This window comes from Bufo bufo, chromosome 5 (assembly GCF_905171765.1).
Source record: "Bufo bufo chromosome 5, aBufBuf1.1, whole genome shotgun sequence".
Taxonomy (NCBI): Eukaryota; Metazoa; Chordata; class Amphibia; order Anura; family Bufonidae; genus Bufo; species Bufo bufo.
The window spans coordinates 441,985,850-442,005,866 of record NC_053393.1 but is presented as its reverse complement, the minus strand read 5'-3'; the positions used below and the strand labels follow the sequence as shown (position 1 = coordinate 442,005,866).

At 41.4% G+C, this 20,017-nt stretch overlaps 1 protein-coding gene across 2 annotated transcripts in view; it reads left to right on the top strand.

The window, feature by feature from the left end:
• Positions 1–20,017, top strand: part of CREB5 (cAMP responsive element binding protein 5) — a 505,301-nt gene that overhangs the window by 153,209 nt on the left and 332,075 nt on the right. For both annotated transcript variants that reach the window (XM_040433574.1, XM_040433575.1), the window contains exon 4: positions 3,289–3,404. In XM_040433574.1, the coding sequence (XP_040289508.1) occupies positions 3,289–3,404 (116 nt within the window). The remainder of the gene's footprint in view (positions 1–3,288; positions 3,405–20,017) is intronic.

Here is a 20,017-nt window from a genome sequence, read left to right as displayed (position 1 = left end):
CTCTCTCTAAACCACTTAAATGCTATTGACCAGTGCATTTAAGGGGTTAAATATCTCACATTGTTGCTTCTGTTGATCCAGTGTATTGGCGGTCACTAACAGGTTAAAGGGATATTCCCATCATGATGAATGTAGGATAAGTGTAGTTCTCACCTCTTGTGATCCAGAAAGTGACTTAACATTAGTTTTTTCTTTACCTACATTTATTTTCCAGTGAAATGGTTCCGTGATATTGTCCACGATTCCATGATTTCTTTTTAAGAACAGCACCTTTTATTTTGTCACTTTTTGCGTTTATTTTGCATATTTTGTTATCATTTATTTTCAGAGTAAAAAGCAACCTCACAGTTTTAGACTGGTATTTTAACCCTTTAGTTCAGGCAAAGTTTAAGATGCTTAGCAATTTTTTTTATTCAAGGCTCTCTTAAGTATCTCCAAATTAAGTAAAAAAAAAATAATTGAGTGATGGGCAAAATGTCACCTCTCCTGGCATGAAATAATTCTGGAGTGTTGTGCCCCTCCTATGTTATTCCTACTATACATTTATCAATAAATTGCTAAGCAGGTGATGCCTGACACTGGCAGCAATGATTGGACAGTGTCTGACTATGCAGTGACACACTCCCTGCTGGTAAATCCCAGTTGTCAATGTATTCATTAACTTCAAGTAGGAATAACAGAGGGACAATTATAAGAAAAGGTGTTCTAGAATAGTCATTTCCTGTGAAATACAAATATTGAATATAAAAGACATGTCAGTAGAGGTGAGAGGTCCTCTAATGAGAGGACATTGGAGAATGTCCAGAATGATTTAAAGGGAACCTGTCACCGGGATTTTGTGTATAGAGCTGAGGACATGGGTTGCTAGATGGCCGCTAGCACATCCGCAATATCCAGTCCCCATAGCTCTGTGTGCTTTTATTGTTAAAAAAAAAAACCGATTTGATCCATATGCAAATTAACCTGAGATGAGTCCTGTCCTTGACTCATCTCACGTACAGGACTCGTCTCAGGTTAATTTGCATATGTATCAAATCGGTTTTTTACACAATAAAAGCACACAGAGCTATGGGGACTGGGTATTGCGGATGTGCTAGCGGCCATCTAGCAACCCATGTCCTCAGCTCTATACACAAAATCCAGGTGACAGGTTCCCTTTAAGCTGGCAAAAACAAACCAGTAGCTTATATGGGTTTTCATGTACAAGTTACTAGGTAATGTAATAAAATCATAAAAAGAAACATTACTCATCTGATAAATCTTCCTTCCCCCCCTTTCTATAGTCACAGCTCCAGCGCTCCCTGCTGGTCTTTGCTCACAGGGCTCGTCTATGATGGATAGAGACCAGGGGGCACACTGAAATAAATTGGAGTGGCGGTCAATACTCCATATAACCAATAGAGCATAGCAAAAAACAGGCCGCGCATCAAAAGTATTTTAAAAAAACTAACATTATTAATCACCACAAAGTTAAAATACTGTATACAATAGAACCTTACGTAGGACCAATATTCGTACTTACATAAAAATGTGCAAAATAGTCCAATAAAAGGACAAAACTTGATGCCCAGGCACACTAACGTAAGCTAAATGACATCACAGACTGTAATCAGACAAGATATACAATGCAAAATATAGAGCAATAATACCCACAATGAAGCATATAGCGTCCAGGCTTTACAATGCACACATGACCACCCCTAATGAATGAGAGAGGACAGTGTCGTTTCACTGCACCGCTGCTACAAGTGAGAGGGCGCAGCATTTGCGCGAGCACTGCGACCCCTTTAAACCGCTGATCAGTGAGGGTGCCAGGAGTGAGACCCCCACCAATCAGATACCAAAGGCCATCAATGTCAAAGTCCTGGGAGCCCCCTTTAAAGAGCATGTCAAAATCCCTTCTCATGAGGCATCTACTCTACTGCAGGCAAAATGTAGTATGACCTGATCCCCCTTTAGTCAATGAATGGTCCTGAGAGGTGAAACCCTCTTCTATGTCTTCTCTATGCTGTAAGAGAGCAGCATAAATAAAACGGATCCCATTTAACAATATGGAAAAAATCATTTCATGTGAACAATGAACATAGTAAAACATCCTAATCCTCAGACAAGACCCAGTGACGTCTATATCGATCGGTCTGATTTCATCTAGGTATGAACGTAACTGACATCAATGTTCTTCATAAAATGCTTTGAGTAGAACGAACAGATCTTTTCATTGTTTTAATTGAGATATGTGACTTTTTTAAGCAATGATTTTGAAGATGTGAAATTGAAAATGTAATTTTTGGTCTAGCACTGGTTTACAGGTGCAAATAACCCAACTGGAAACAATATGATAGATAGCACCTATGTGGAACAGGTGTAAATTGAATTATAGTTCTGTTGAATTTCATAAAATTCCAGAATTCACTTCTGCCTTCTTCATTCCTATTCTTGCTAATTTCTTGTGAATGGTAATAAGTAAAACATTGATGTAATGACGTATTCAAAATACAGCATTATCTTTTCTTTATCTTTTCTTTATCTTTTTTATTTATTTTACACATGTAAATGCCCAGTAGGCACCCCAACACTGGCCACTGGCACCAGTCTGGTCAGTTATACTAAGTGACAATTGGGGTTCACTTGTATAGGAGCAGCGCTTGGTGGTGGCCGGACCCTGGGAAACCCGTGGTCCTCCATCCTTAACTCTCCCTAATCCGTTCTCGTTGTAGGTGCAGGTCCCACAGGTGGGACCCGCACCTATCAGACAATAGGGGCATATCCTAGCGATATGCCCCCATTGTATGTGATGGGAATACCCCTTTAAGACCCACGTCTAAAACGCTGGTCTTAATAAATGTAAACCCAAGTGTCTAAAGAGAGATGAAACTTTTCAGAGCTACATGGATGAATCCAGTGATGCTCTTTAATTGAGACCTGGTGTCACCATTGATCTGTTTATGCACAAATCCTTTTTCATTGTGTGACCATTTGCTGGAGTGGTGACAAATATCTAATCTATCAGTGATGACATCAAGAATATTAATTATAGGATAGAAAATGATGAACGTTATGAAAAGTGATAGGGATAATGCTACTTCCATTGACAATAGATCCTTACTGGCCTTACTCAGGATCCATTCACACTGTGTCCATTGTATGTACCAAGAAGAACTCTCAACATATTCGCCAAATGTGTCACCCAGATAGACCGCTAGCGATAATTAGATTGATTGATTGGTGTTATATATTCAATAATTCATAATGTTACATACACCCCATAATAAAAATATTGTTCCACAGACCAGACGCCGACTCCAACTCGTTTCTTGAAAAACTGTGAGGAAGTGGGGCTCTTCAATGACATTGACTTGGAGCATGAATTTCGAAGTGCGCAAGAAGAAGAAAACAGCAAAAGGGTAAGAGCCTGAAAGGGAATATGTCACCTATAATTTTTCTCCTAATTAAAACCAAATTAGTTTATAATCTGTTTTAAACTTTCCATTTATAATCTGTTTTTATTCTTATTTTAGATTTTTTGAATTATTTTACTCAACATTATTATGGGGCAGCCATCTTGACTAAACTGTTATTAACAGTATTTAAAGATATGATAACCGCGTGGGTCATAGACAAAATAGCCTAGAGAGCGCTCATTGATTGCTGTGAGACAGTTCTCTAGGCATGCTCTGTAGCCTGTGCAGAAATCACTGCACAGGGAGGGGGAGTAGATAAGCTGTGAACATTACCTATTGTGACAGGTGAAACTTACATTCTGTATATATAGGTGTATATATTGTGACTGGTGCATCCTAGCTTATTTATGTATAGGTATTAGCTTTCTTTGTTATCCCGCCTGTGATGATAATCAGATAACTGATGAAGCATAATCTATAATCTACACAGTACAAGTAGCCTCGTCGACATATTATTAGGCTTAGTGGCCCGTGCAAAAACGGCAGGATTTTAGGATAAAAAATATATATATATGTAGAAAGTGACTTGGAAAATGTGTAAAAAAAAATCACCAAAAATTCAAAAGAAAGATGTATAGCATAAAAATTGGATTCAAATAATAGGTTATTTTCTGATGACTAATTCCCTTTACTTTATTCATCTCAAAGCCACCCAACATAGGATTTTTATCTTCATGCACCTTAAGGGGGTTGTCTGAGATAATACTAAAATCTCGGAAACCCATCTAATGTGTTAAATAAAAAAAAAGTCATATACTCACCCCTTACTCCACCGCTGTTCTCTGTGGTGCTTCTCTGGTACACCCCCACTGGTTTTTTTTCAACCAGCAGTGGTCACATGCCAGTACTAACTGCTGTGGTGTATACGGTTAGGTGCCTACCTCACTGCTGATGCCAATCACTGTCCTAATCTGTAGACTGCTGAGGACAGTGATTGGCGGTCATGCACCGCATCCAGACACATCACCTGGGAGTACCAGAGGAGCACGGCAGAGAACCGCACAGAGGTAAGGGGTAAGTGTATGATGATTTCTTATTTTGGAATGCCCATTTTACAGTCTGCACGGGAAGGAGACAATATCCACAGGGGTCAGAAAGCCAGAGCAAGCAGGCAGTGGGAACAACAGGTCAGACAGTAAGCATGTGTTTCAAAGTTTCAGGAGTTTGGAAAGCTTGAAGGTGGGAAACCCCTTTAATGTGAATGAGGAATGGCAAGAAGGATGAGCCTTGGTGAGGTGTGAAGAAGAGTGATACATTATATCAGCTGCTGTTGTAGATCATAAAGATCAGGTTGGTAAAAATCAGATAGCATTGTAGAAGCGAAGAACCTGCGCCTCGCCTAAGCTCACTCTGTGTGGAAAATACGAAACATTGAGGGCTGGATACTGGGCTCATTTTGCTACAGGTGGTTAATATATGGCTCTTGTATGACTGCTGGAGATGAACATGAACACATGGATTGGTTTTCATTCATCCAAACCTTTGCATGCTTAAAGTAAGCCTGCAACTGGAACAGGTTACACGGTCCGTAATAAGAACCACATTTGTGTAAATGAACGAATGCGAGCCCAGTTTTATTATAATGTCAGCTATTCTTTCCCCAGACTATTATGCTCATTTTTGCTCTCACAGAACCATGGACACTGTATGGATGATTGAGCCCTGTTATAAATCATTACATTACATACAGTTTTAGTTGAGGATCGTTATTTCAGGAAAAAAGTAGAACAGATATAACATTTGTACAATTACATAAGAATGATTTTATTTGTATCATGAAAAGGCATGCAATTTTCCAACCTCAGATACTCACGACTTTTCAGAATCTTTGCTCGCAGTCATCCAGTAGGCACATCAATGGTTTATTCTAGGGGATAAAAATGTGTCCTGATCATGTAATGGTCATACAGGTTCTGAATGAATGACTGCAACGTGCTGCCCCACAGGGCTGATCGTGTCCCAGGTTTTTAGGAATGCCGAGGGTTAGGGTTAGGCTCCGTAGTAATAAAGGGGAGAGTGATAGTTGGTGGAGTAAGAGTCCAGACTTGGTAACAGTTCAACAGCTTTACTTGAATAAACTTGCATCCAGACAACACTTGATCTTTCTCTTGGCTCCAGCATGTTTTGGGGTAAACTGGCAGGCAAACTTGGATACCTTGCTTTATCTTTTTCTGCCATGCACCATTTTGCAGCCCCATCCGTGATCCGTGTTTCCTGTCCGTCAAAAAAATATGACCTGTCCTATTTTTTTGACGGACAACGGTTCACGGACCCATTCAAGTCAATGGGTCCGTGAAAGAACACGGATGCACACAAGATTGGCATCCGCGTCCGTGATCCGTGGCCGTAGGTTACTTTCATACAGACGGATTCGAAGATCCGTCTGCATAAAAGCTTTTTCAGAGATGAGGTCTGGCACCTGAGGGGTTAATTGTGCGGATCACAGCCCCCTGTAAGAGATCGGGTGCTGCCAGGCACCAGGGGGCAGTCATGTACACAGTTCGTAGTATATTCTAACTTGAAGCGTCCCCATCACTATGGGAACGCCTCTGTTTTAGAATATACTGTCGGATCTGAGTTTCACGATGTAACTCAAATCCGATGGTATATTCTAACATAGAGGCGTTCCCATGGTGATGGGGACGCTTCAAGTTAAAATATAAAACAACTGAACAGTGAGTAGAAGCGGGACGCCGCAACCAAACACTCACTATAAGAGAACACTGCCTTCATTGCTTTTTTGTCCTTTGGAATAATCGGAGACTTTTTCTAACTTATTACCCACTCCTAAATTGGATTGAGATATTATTTATGAAGCACCAACTCTGCTATTTCACATTTTAGCTGCATTATTAATTGAGTTTAACTTTATCAATTCCAGTCTATTGTATATTTAATTGTATTTTACCAATGTATTCCATTTTAGACTTTAAGTAGAATAGTATATTGTATTGCATTTTTATCATCCACATCCAGCTTTTATTAATAAATTGTTTAATTACTATTTTTGCATGGTTCCATGTGTAGTGTGAGTGCCCAGTATATTGTTTTATATTTGTTCATTTGTTAAAGGAAGGGCGAATCCTTTATTACTGAGAGCACCTCCTTCTGTGGTTTCACTCACTCCTGTGCGTCTCATATCAGTTACTTAACTATCAAGTTAAAATATACCATCGGATTGGAGAAAACTCCGATCCCGATGGTATATTAACTCCTGACTTTACATTGAAAGTCAATAGGGGACGGATCCGTTTGCAATTGCACCATATTGTGTCAACGTCAAACGGATCCGTCCCCATTGACTTGCATTGTAAGTCAGGACGGATCCGTTTGGCTCCGCACGGCCAGGCGGACACCAAAACGAAATTTTTTTCATGTCCGTGGATCCTCCAAAAATCAAGGAAGACCCACGGACGAAAGAACGGTCACGGATCACGGAAAAACGGAACCTGTTTTTGCGGACCGCAAAAAAAAACGGTCGTGTGCATGAGGCCTTAAACTGTCATTCGTGCTGGCACCTAAATTATCATGTCTGGGCATCAGATCATGCTGTCTAAACAGCAATCTCCTGCCCAGAAATAATGCAGCTATATGAGGACGAGCGATGCCAATAGCGATCTCTCGTCCTCATGCTGTGGAAGTGATCGCTGCATGTAAATACAGTGCTTCACCTCCGCTGAACGAGCAGCCAGTTGTTGGGATGGAACGCTTGCTTCCTGGCAATCTGCTGCTCATCTAAATGCACCTTGGTTGACAGCCCAGTGCTCTCAGCTATGCACGGTAGCTCTATATGTCCATGATTTCACAAATATAGTGATTTATTGAGTAGATGTAATGAATACAAAGGGCCAGGAGAACAGGGTGACATTTTTTCTCCAGAAGACAGCTTCATGCACTACTTTTTTGCCGTGCGGGGGCACAGAGAGAAAACCCACGGAAGCACTCCGTAGTGCTTCCATGGGCTTCCGATCCGTGCCTTCGTTCCGTGCCGCATCTCCCAGACTGCGGACCCATTCATGTGAATGAGTCTGCATCCGTGGTGCGGGGTGCACACGGCCGGCGCCCGTGTGTTGCAGACCCGCTGTATGAGGGCCGCAATACGGCCACGGCCGGGCAACAGTCGTGTGCATGAGCCCTTAGGCTTGTTTCACACCTCCGCTGTAAATTCCGACAGGTTGTTCCCGCAGACAGTGACGGGAAACAGCCAGACACAACCTGCAGTATGCAGCGGTTTGTATCCAGCCGGTTCTCATTATTGTCTGCCGGAATGCGGCCGGATCTCCGCCGGACCCCATTACACTTAATGGGACCAGCCCTGAAATTTGTATCTGGCAGTGCTCTGCTGGAACACCTGTAGGTGTGAAACTAGCCTTAGAGGGTCGTGGTGCAGATATTGCATCTAATTTCAGTAGCTTCAAGCTTCACATCTTCTGAGGTTTACACATGAAAGGTTGCTTTAGGGCATGTTCACATGCAGCAGATTTGTTGCAGAAATTTTATCAAGTGAAAATCAGTGGCATTTTTCTGAATGGGGTTGTTTCAGGAACAAGCACATGGATTTCTGCAAACCCTATTGCGATGAATGGGACAGTCGCAGAAATGTCTGTGCCACAAATCTACAGCTTGTCATCCTTTAACCAGAATCTCCTTAAATACCTGGACAGCACTGCTCCATCCATCATTCAGGTTTCTGACAATTACAGTATGAATAGATTTAGGATATGGCTATACGGCGCGGCTGTGCAGCGGCTGAGAAGCAGCCACGGTGCATCAATAACCACACGGCCCTGCATGTAACTTAAAGGGGTTGTCCCATGAATACTATTCTACAGTTTTCAAACCGCCACCTGGATCTGAATACTTTTGTAATTGCATGTAATTAAAAATGTATTATAGCTACTGAGTTATTCAATGAAATCTGTCTGTATAGCGCCACCTGCTGTTTGCTGTTTTTATAATTTCTCTGTCCCGCTCACTGAGATGGAAGCACACACATCAGTTCCATTCTTCAGTTACCACTAGCTGCAGCAGACAGGATACGCCCTCTAAGAGAGGACATATTCCCTAGGCTGCCAGCTTGAAATAAATCTAGCAGAACAATTGGAGCAATAAATGGGGAGATCTCTGAATCCATGTGAGGTACAGGGCTGCTTCTAGCTTTGCTAGATGTACTAGATTATGTATAATTTTCATTTTTTTTTTATTAATAATGGATTAACCCCTTTAAAGGGAACCTGTCACCAGTTTTATGGTGTCCTAACTAAGGGCAACATAAATAAGTGACTGATTCTCTTAGCACAATGCTGGGTCACTTTCTTTAATTGACCCAGTCAATCTGCCAACATCTTGTATTGAAAAGCTCCAGCTGATAATGATGAGTCATGAATATTCATGAGCTCCTGACTCTCCCCGCCTACCTGCTGCTGATTGACAGTTATTTTCCATATGAACCAGCAGCAGGTGGGCAGGGGAGTGGCTATAGCTCTGAATTAAATATACGCTGGACTCAATGGCATCACGCTGGACTCAAATCAGCTCATTAGCATGCGGCATGCGGCATCTTTGTGTGTATATTATGAGGTAACCATCTGTCACACCAGTAAGTGAATACATCTAAGGTACTTTTTAGTAGTTAATGATTGTATATAATTAGTTAGATTATAATCAAATATCCACATGACAGGTTCCCTTTAAGTACAGCTGAGTGTTTTGTCACTGGGCCTTGTTAATAGGTGCACTGTTTTGTAGGTTACCGAGCAGCCATTCCTTGGTTTGTAATGAGTTACTTGAATACCTGTTCAACTTTTGGGGACGCTCAGTTCTCACTACACAATGAGCGCTCCGTAGCTTTGCCATGTGACCACGCCCTACGGGTTCTCTTACAGTTCCGAGCCATTGCCGCAGTGTCGCCAGAAGCCATGGCTTAACCCCTTGCTGTTAATGGCTGTACGTTTCTTAGGAAAACTGTATGGCCATTAATAATAATAATAATAATAATAATAATCTTTATTTATATAGTGTCAACATATTCCGCAGCGCCTTACAATTCAGGGGTTCATGTACAAACAGTCATAAATAACATAACAACAGACAAGTCGATTATTACAACAAGAGGAATAAGGGCCCTGCTCGCAAGAGCTTACAATCTATGAGGGGATAGGGGTGACACAAAAGGTGAAAGTGCTTGTTATGTACGATAGTCCAGCCATCTTGGGAGAATAGGGGAGCAGATATAAAGCCACATGAGCCGGTCAGCGGCCAATATACGAAGTGCTTCTGGGTGCAGTGGAGGCTCAGCTTCAGGGAATGACAAATGGGCTATGGGAGGTCAGATCAAGGGAGGTGATAGGCCACCCTGAAAAGATGTGTTTTTAGCGAACGCTTAAAACTGTGCATGTTGTGATTGAGCCTGATTTCTTGGGGTAGGGCATTCCAGAGAACCGGTGCAGCTCGGGAGAAGTCTTGGAGCCGGGAGAGAGAGGTTTGGATTTTTGTGGAAGTCAGTCGTAAGTCATTGGCTGAACGGAGAGCACGGGTAGGGTGGTAGACAGAGATGAGGGAAGAGATGTAGGGTGGTGCAGCATTGTTCATAACTTCAGATTAATACTGTATGGAAATCCGTGCCATTACCAAAGAGCTACACGTTTTTTCATAGGCCTGGACCATAGAGGTGCATCTCAGTGAAGGCTGGGTCATACGATGGCCGAGCAGCAGCCACTGAATGGGACAGCGCCCTAACATTTACCTATTTATTATTTTATAAATGTAGTCAATGTAGATGATTTGAAGACATTTTTGTGGTCACTGTGGATGTACTCATTTTTCCCATTTATATATTTAAGCATGCAGATTGCTATCGCATAGTCCTGTGAGGCGGTTAATTGTGAACCATGCTTAGACAAACATGAACACCTCGCTCCTTGTGTATTTTCTTTAGCTCTTTATGGTGCTGATAGATTAAAGTCTCTGAAGAATCCAGCGCACTGTGATTATGGAGCAGTGATCTTCCTGAGGAAAAATATGCTTCACACAGTGAGGAAATAAGCCAAGGCCATAGAATAGCATTGAATTTCCTCTCCTATTCACATTAGGAAACCTTGACTGTCCAATGCACTTGCCAGTTTTAAATCGGAAATGTTGTGGAAGGACAGCATTATTTCTCAGCAGAAAATCTAAAAGTACATGGATGAATGTGAAACATTCGCTTTAAGTTTGACTTTGTACCAATGACATCAAGGTTTTTTTTTCTGCTGGGCCAACCTCAGAAGCCATATTAATTCACTTGTTATCAAAGAACGGAAATAGTAAAAAAAAAAATCACATGGAAAGATAAATGGAGCTGCCGTTAAAGGGAAGCATCAACGGTCATTTTAACTTGTAAACTTTTCTGCGGTTGCATGTGGAAGCGTCATGGCGAAGATAGCAGCAGTTTACTTTGGTTCAGTCATTGGCATATATTGGCCCGCAATAACCTGTTTATACCAATTTTTGCATAAATTGTGTCATTCTGTTGCACATTCATATTCAACTTTTGAAAAGTGTGCAATGTATATAAAAAACTGCCATAAATAGGATAATATACAGTATGTAGGCCAATGTATGCAAATGCCCACATTTACTGTTTGTGATTGAGCCAATTTTACTAGTTATGATCCTTGTCGCACTCTGTTAATGTGGCTTGGAGTAGCGTTCCCACCCCATATCTAATAAATAAAGTAAACTCCAGCTCCAGAGGTAATGCAATTGTAGTTTATTTGCTTATTGCTGCGGCTGCGATAGATTTTGTCAGTGTAGTGCATTTTTTGGTGTAATTTGGTGCATCTATGTTGAGAAAAATCCATGTCACTTTACTTGCCAAGGGAGCATGGTTTAGCAGGAAAATGTGTGGCTTAGGCCTAGTTCACATGAACGTATGGCTTTTATAGTTTTTAGCGGTCCGTTTTTCACGGATCCGTTGTTCCGTTTTTGAGTTCCGTTGTGTTTCCGTTTCCTTTCTATTTTTCCGTTCCGTTTTTCTGTATGCCATGTACAGTATACAGTAATTACATAGAAAAAATTGGGCTGGGCATAACATTTTCAATAGAAAACACACGGATACGGAAGACACACGGATGCATTTCCGTATGTGTTCCATTTTTTTTGCGGACCCATTGACTTGAATGGAGCCACAGAACATGATTTGCGGGCAATAATAGGACATGTTCTATCTTTCAACGGAACAGAAAAACGAAAATACGGAAACGGAATGCATACGGAGTACATTCCATTTTTTTTGCGGAACCATTGAAATGAATGGTTCCGTATACGGACCGTACACTCGTAAAAAAAACATTCGTGTGAACTAGGCCTTAGTGGTAAAAGGGTGTGGCCTTAGATGTAACATTTTGTGCGAAAATTGCACCAAAATTTTGGCTAAAAATTCTGTTGCACAGCAAGCCAACCAATAGGTGGTATAAAGACAAAAGTGTCTAGTCATGCACCAAATTTATCATCCAGCCTGACAGAGTTTGGACTGTTTAAAGGCTGTTTACATGGGCCAACACAGCAAGCAATTATCAGGACCGAATTGTTTGTTCCTGATAATTGCCTGATTGTTAGAGGAGGTGATAGCTGCATTTACATGCCATTATCTCATCCTTATTGGGACCACAGATCGCTCATGCCCATAGAGAATCATTACTTTTGAGCAGCAGGTGGCTATTGGGACTGGATGATCTGCTGCCCAGAAACGATGATTTTGAGGACCACATCAACAATGCTTTCACCTGATGAATGAATGTTTGCTAGTTCATTGGGTGATCGCGGTGGCACCTTTACATAGGAATGATCCTTCCTGATAATAGCTCCAATCATTAGCCTATGTAAAGGGGCCTTTAGTTTACACTGTCTGACCCCTCAGCAACCTACGGCACTCCAGCTGTTGTGAAACTACAATTTCCAGCATGCTCCATTCATTTCTATGATAGTTTATAGAAGAGCAGAGCCAGTATGCATGCTGGGAGTTGTAGTTTCACAACAGCTGGAGTGCGGCAGGATGCCTACCTCTGGTTTACAGGATTAGTAAATCAGTGTCAAATTTTATTTTTTTTACTTTTTTGCTCGCTGCACCTTTTGAAAAGTGATAAGAAAACTGATTGTGTTCGCCTCTGCTATGTCTGCTCATAGTACAATAGTTGCAAAAAGACTTTCTGACAGTCACAGATTTCAAAATGTGCTAACTTGATTAAAAAGTGAGATCTTTTTATTAAATTTGGTGCAAATCTCTCCAACTGTCCTCTCCACTTTTTGTACGGCAAAAAATATGCCATTATTAATAAATATGGTCAATTAAAGGAACACTAAAATCTATGCTAAAATTGAACAGAAGATAATACTCCCACACTGTTTGTTAGTCTTAAGAATGGGGGGTGTTCTAAGCAGGCCATACGCATTCAACAGTTGTAGGCCAAATGATCATTCGGCTTACAGCTATCTCTCCCGTCTCCCCCCTGGCTTCCTCATACACATACATGTTCCATGGGAGAGCAGAGAAAGTCGCTGCCAGACAGTTCTGGTGCTGGCTTATCTCCCCGGAGAACAAAAGGATTGGGTGAAAATATTCGTTTAGCCCAATCCTTGTCTCTCCTGACATCATCTGTCAGGATACAGTCAGAAGCTCCTCACACACATTAGTGTGTCGTCTGAACCCACCGTTCGCGAAAAGTATAATGTGTATGGACAGCTTTGCAGCCGGATACAGGACAATGAAAGGGAGGTGGTAAACAGCTGACATCCCGAGACACCCAGAAAAGATTTCTTTATGTATTTTTTGTCTTGATTGCATTGGATCAAAGGAAATGAGAGAATTAAGATGAAATTTGCTAGGATTGCCTTTTTAATCCTATTTTTTATGTACATTTTTAAACTATTTTTATTTAGAATTTAAACAATGATAGATGATGTAATATATGATAGCAATCTCAGAACTGAGTGCAGTTCAGACAATGAGAATTGTACAATAGGGGATGAAGGGAAAGAACAAGAGCAGAATGAATGGCGGAAGATCAAAATAAATGAAAGCCATATGTTCTTTTAGTAGGTTAGACATAGAAAATTGAAGAATGTGTTAAAATATAAAACTTTGTAATAAATATAATAGTGCAGTAATGGAAAGCCAGGTCACAGCACTATGGACTTATCAACTGACCTTTATTATACTAGTAATGTACGGTAATAGTCGCTGTGCTGAAAGGAATGGATGCATTTAAGGAAGGCCTGGTCAATGCTGGATGTAAAGTGAATGCAATGAGTACATCTGAACCATGTTATGGTATAATAAAAAATAACACTTTTATAATTAGTGGGCAAGCTAAAATACTTAGAGGGTCACTAACTTTTCAAAAAACTTTTGATAAATCATAGAGACATCTCAAAAAAACGGATCTGTAGAACAAAGAGAGAGAAGCTTGCACATATTGCTCTCTATCTCCCTGCTGCACAAGACAGGCTACATAGAAGTCTATATAGGCCTGTCTTGATTACATATTCAGCAGCGAGGAGAGAGCGAGCTATGTGTGTGCATCTCTCCCCTTGTTCTAGGGATCGGTGAGGGTCTGAGCGCTCAGACCCCCACCGATCTAAACTTTTGATATGTCTCTATGACTATTTAAATGTCTTTAAACTGAGCAGAGGTCAATCCTAATGCCAGGTCAATTCACAAATTTGAAGTGGTTATCCATGAGTATAAAGTGTCCCACCCGCGATGCTAGGGAGGCTTGTCCCCGTCCCCGCCTGCCATTGGCTGCTCCCCCCCCTGACACCGGATGTTTTCATCCGTGCACGGGGAGAAGCAGCAGCGGTGGTGCGGGGACTAGGAGCTCCGCGGGGAGCGTGGTAAGTACCATATTTTTGCTTTATAAGACGCGCCCGATGATAAGGCGCACCCCAGGTTTAAGGGGAGGAAAATAAGATTATATTTTTTTTTTTCATCAGACCTCATATCAGATCCTTAGATCAGACCCCCATAAATATCAGGACATCAGATCAGACCCCTATAAATATTAGGACATCAGATCAGACCCCCATAAATATCAGGACATCAGATCAGACCCCCATAAATATCAGGACATCAGATCAGACCCCCATAAATATCAGGACATCAGATCAGGCCATCATAAATATCAGGAAATCAGATCAGGCCCTCATATGAAGACATCACATCTGACCCCCTTATCAGGACATCACATCAGCCCTCCATGTCAGAACCCCATTAGACCTCAGATCAGCCCACATTGTCAGACCCCCATCAGACCTTATATCAGCCCACATTGTCAGACCCCCTCAGGCACATGAGGAAGTCAGCGGTACTCTGTTGAAACATGTTGCATGGATTGTCCTTATAACTTTTATTGTTAATAAATTGCTCTTCAGTAGGACCCCTATTCGACCTACTTTTATTATTTTATCCCTCCTTACATAATCACTATCCCCTGGTCGTTTGTATTCCTTAAAGGGGTTGTCTCATCTGAGACAATGGGGGCATATCGCTAGGATATGCCCCCATTGTCTGATAGGTGCAGGTCTCGGACTCGCACCTATATCAAGAACGGAGCGGGCCAAAGTGGTGGCTGAAGGACTCTGGTCCAGCCGCCACCAATCACTCTTCCCATAGAAATAAATGGGAGTGCACCGTGCATGAGAAACTATTGCTCCCATTCACTTCTAGGGGCCCGACGGAAATAGCCGAGCCAGCACTCAACTATTTTCGGCGGCCCCTTAGAAATGAATGGAGGGCAGCTGCACATGCGCACTGCACCCTTCACTACTTTCTGGGCTCCGTTTAGGAGAAAGGTCCCAGCGGAGAAAATGTCATCTTCAGCAGTGTGGGCACATATGAATATGGGACAAACACAGATGCCTTCAGATACCACACATGCCACAGGTCAGCCAGTGTCATCAGTACAAATCTACTGACAGATGCTCTTTAATTAATCTGCCAGTTTCTTTGTTATTATTACACAAATTAAATAAGATCATCTCTAAGGCATCAAGCAAACTCAATTTTTCAAGCCTCTCATTATAAGAGAGACCTTTCATCCCATGTAATGATCTAGTAAACCCTCTCTAACACTTCCACTCACTCCAAATCACTCAAAAGCACGATAGAGGGCGCTATAGAGAAGTAGTGAGCCATACTGATGTGAATAAAGCATTTGTGGTGAGATATATAACACTTGCTATTAGCTGCTACAGCTTTTGAGTGTGTCTCCCTATCAGTGTGTCTTTCACTGCAGCTCAATGTTTCTCCCTCCTCCTTTCTCCATAGATTGCTATGGACAGCTGTAATCTGATCCTTCAGTGAGCTGACAGTCTGTCTTAGTGTTTAAGAATATATTTAGAAGAGAATTCAGAGTTAGTTAGTTTATGAAGAGGAGGAGAAGTGGCTGATAGGTGGAGAATTTTTTTTTTCTCTAATAAATATTACAAAGTATCTTATATTAGCTTTTACTAGCCAAGTCTATGCAAAGTTTGTTGAATGGTTTTTGACCATTTCATGTACAAAAGTATGCAATAAGCTCCTAAGGTCCCTCTAGTGGTGACTGCAGAGAGTGACCATGTTATCTTTTAAATATTCATCTACACAGGTGATTTAGAAACCTGAATCAAAGAAACAGATCTATGACATCTAAATATATTACAAAATGAATCAGCACAGAATTTTGAATCCATTTAGATTTAAAACCACAACATAGTATGGGTGTGCATTGACAACAAGGTTTTCATGTTTGTCTTGAAAACCACACAGTCCTAGTAAAGATTTCGCCCAAACTTTTAAACATAAAAGGGCTAGGAAGAATAGAGGAAGGTAGTGTAGACTGAACCCTTGAAATGGTTGCCGTCTGACTTTTTAGTAACACATATTTAAGGGTACTTTCACACTAGCGTTATTCTTTTCCGGCATAGCGTTCCGTCCTAGGGGCTCTATACCGGAAAAGAACTGATCAGGCATATCTCCATGCATTCTGAATGGAGAGCAATCCGTTCAGGATGCATCAGGATGTCTTCAGTTCAGTCAGGTTTTGACTGATCAGGCAAAAGATAAAACCGTAGCATGCTACGGTTTTATCTCCGGCAAAAAAAACTGAGGACAGATCCAGCATTTTTTCCCATAGGAATGTATTAGTGCCGGATCCGGCATTCAAAATACCGGAATGCCGGATCTGTCCTTCCTGCGCAGACCGGTAAAAATGTGAAAAAAGATACAAGACGGATCCATCTGACAAGCGGAGAGACGGATCTGTTCTTGCAATGCATTTGTGAGACGGATCCGCATCCGGATGCGTCTCACAAATGCTTTCAGTCACATCCAGATCGGCGGATCCGGCAGGCAGTTCCGACGACAGAACTGCTTGCCGGATCACACTGCCGCAAGTGTGAAAGTAGCCTAAGTACTATATTTTCATGTTGACCAAAGGTCCAGTTATGTCGATTTCTCTTGGTAAATAATTGATATTATTACTTAACTAAATAACATGTAGCAATAACACTGTTCATTTCGAGTCTTTTCAGGGTGCTGACTTTAAGCTATAACTGAAGTAATTGAGGAAATGGTAGTAGATACAGTATATGGGAACAGGACTTTATGGCACACTACAGATTATTTCATTTAGCAGTTTGGACCATTTTGCAAGTCACTATAATTGCTGCCGAGAAGTATTCAATAGATTAAGGAAGAGCAACAGCTATGACATAAGCGCATATTTTACTATAAAGATTTATGACAGTAAGTATTGCATAGTTATTACAAGCTCAACATGTTCCATAAAGTCTCTTCTTCAGGCTCAAAGGAACAATGGATTCTGCATCTCTGTTCGGATATCATTAAAGCCAAAAGGCTTCTTATTTAGTTTCACAGGTGTGATCAGGCTCTTATTTTCTTTCATATTCTAGTAATTGGCATCTTTATCTCAACTAAGAAAAAAATATTTTATTTTAATCTGCAGTCTGGTTTTTGCAGTTTAGGAGCTTAAACAAGTTGGTACGGTGGAGCCAAGGTCTACATTTAGGTCAGAGAACAATATGAATGGTGGCTTTGTGCTTATTCTTCCAGATCCTTGATCTGCCTTTCCCCCCAAAGAAGAACAAACTGCATATCAATAGATGGCATAATACGTATGTTATGGCTGACCTTGTAAAGGTCAGCCATACCAGAGGGAATACCCATTTCCCCTTGATGTTTTCAACCCAGCGGCACCAAGAGGTCTGGAATGAAGACAACGACATTGCTGGTTTGCCATGAGCAATGAAGTAGGCACTGCCTATATGACCAATTGCTGCAATACCTGCAGACAGTGTTCAGTCCTCTCAGTCCTCCCACAAATTAAGGATCAACCAATTATTGGAATTGCCGATATTATCGGCCGATATTCATGATTTTGTAAGTTATCGGTATCGGCATCTAACCTTGCCGATATACCGATAATGCGTCCACCTCGCGTGCGCCCGCCCAAAGTCTCCGAGTCTGCCATGACTGTCAGCTGCCAGTGCCAACTATCGCGGGAGTACAGGAGAGACTACGCGTGTGGGCGTGCCTGCCTGGAACGTCCCCGAATGGGACTACGTAGGCAACGCTAGTCAATAGGACTGACGTCACCGATCCAGAGGCGGGAAAGTGGTCAGTGTAGGCCAGGGTACCAGAGAAACAAAGAGTGCCGAGACCGTATACACAGTGTGTGATATGGTAATAAATATGTGCGTCATAGTATTATAGATATACAGTGTGTTATATATTACCTACTACATCATACACACCTCATATACCTCATACTATTATATATATATATATATATATACAGTGTGTTATGTATTATATACCTCATACTACATCATACAGAGTCAGACATTATATAGTATGTAATGTGTGTATGATGTAGTTAGTATGAGGTATATACACACTGTATAAGTATAATAATATGAGGTATATAATGTAATGTGTGTATGTGATATGAGGTATACAATATATAACACACAGTATATGTTATGTATACTATTATCAGATATTTAAGGACTCTAAGGAGTGTACACCCTGTACAGAATTATTAGGCAAATGAGTATTTTGACCACATCATCCTCTTTATGCATGTTGTCTTACTCCAAGCTGTATAGGCTCGAAAGCCTACTACCAATTAAGCATATTAGGTGATGTGCATCTCTGTAATGAGAAGAGGTGTGGTCTAATGACATCAACACCCTATATTAGGTGTGCATAATTATTAGGCAACTTCCTTTCCTTTGGCAAAATGCGTCAAAAGAAGGACTTGACAGGTTCAGAAAAGTCAAAAATAGTGAGATATCTTGCAGAGGGATGCAGCACTCTTAAAATTGCAAAGCTTCTGAAGCGTGATCATCGAACAATCAAGCGTTTCATTCAAAATAGTGAACAGGGTCGCAAGAAGCGTGTGGAAAAACCAAGGCGCAAAATAACTGCCCATGAACTGAGAAAAGTCAAGCGTGCAGCTGCCAAGATGCCACTTGCCACCAGTTTGGCCATATTTCAGAGCTGCAACATCACTGGAGTGCCCAAAAGCACAAGGTGTGCAATACTCAGAGACATGGCCAAGGTAAGAAAGGCTGAAAGACGACCACCACTGAACAAGACACACAAGCTGAAACGTCAAGACTGGGCCAAGAAATATCTCAAGACTGATTTTTCTAAGGTTTTATGGACTGATGAAATGAGAGTGAGTCTTGATGGGCCAGATGGATGGGCCCGTGGCTGGATTGGTAAAGGGCAGAGAGCTCCAGTCCGACTCAGACGCCAGCAAGGTGGAGGTGGAGTACTGGTTTGGGCTGGTATCATCAAAGATGAGCTTGTGGGGCCTTTTCGGGTTGAGGATGGAGTCAAGCTCAACTCCCAGTCCTACTGCCAGTTTCTGGAAGACACCTTCTTCAAGCAGTGGTACAGGAAGAAGTCTGCATCCTTCAAGAAAAACATGATTTTCATGCAGGACAATGCTCCATCACACTCGTCCAAGTACTCCACAGCGTGGCTGGCAAGAAAGGGTATAAAAGAAGAAAATCTAATGACATGGCCTTCTTGTTCACCTGATCTGAACCCCATTGAGAACCTGTGGTCCATCATCAAATGTGAGATTTACAAGGAGGGAAAACAGTACACCTCTCTGAACAGTGTCTGGGAGGCTGTGGTTGCTGCTGCACGCAATGTTGATGGTGAACAGATCAAAACACTGACAGAATCCATGGATGGCAGGCTTTTGAGTGTCCTTGCAAAGAAAGGTGGCTATATTGGTCACTGATTTGTTTTTGTTTTGTTTTTGAATGTCAGAAATGTATATTTGTGAGTGTTGAGATGTTATATTGGTTTCACTGGTAAAAATAAATAATTGAAATGGGTATATATTTGTTTTTTGTTAAGTTGCCTAATAATTATGAACAGTAATAGTCACCTGCACACACAGATATCCCCCTAAAATAGCTAAAACTAAAAACAAACTAAAAACTACTTCCAAAAATATTCAGCTTTGATATTATGAGTTTTTTGGGTTCATTGAGAACAT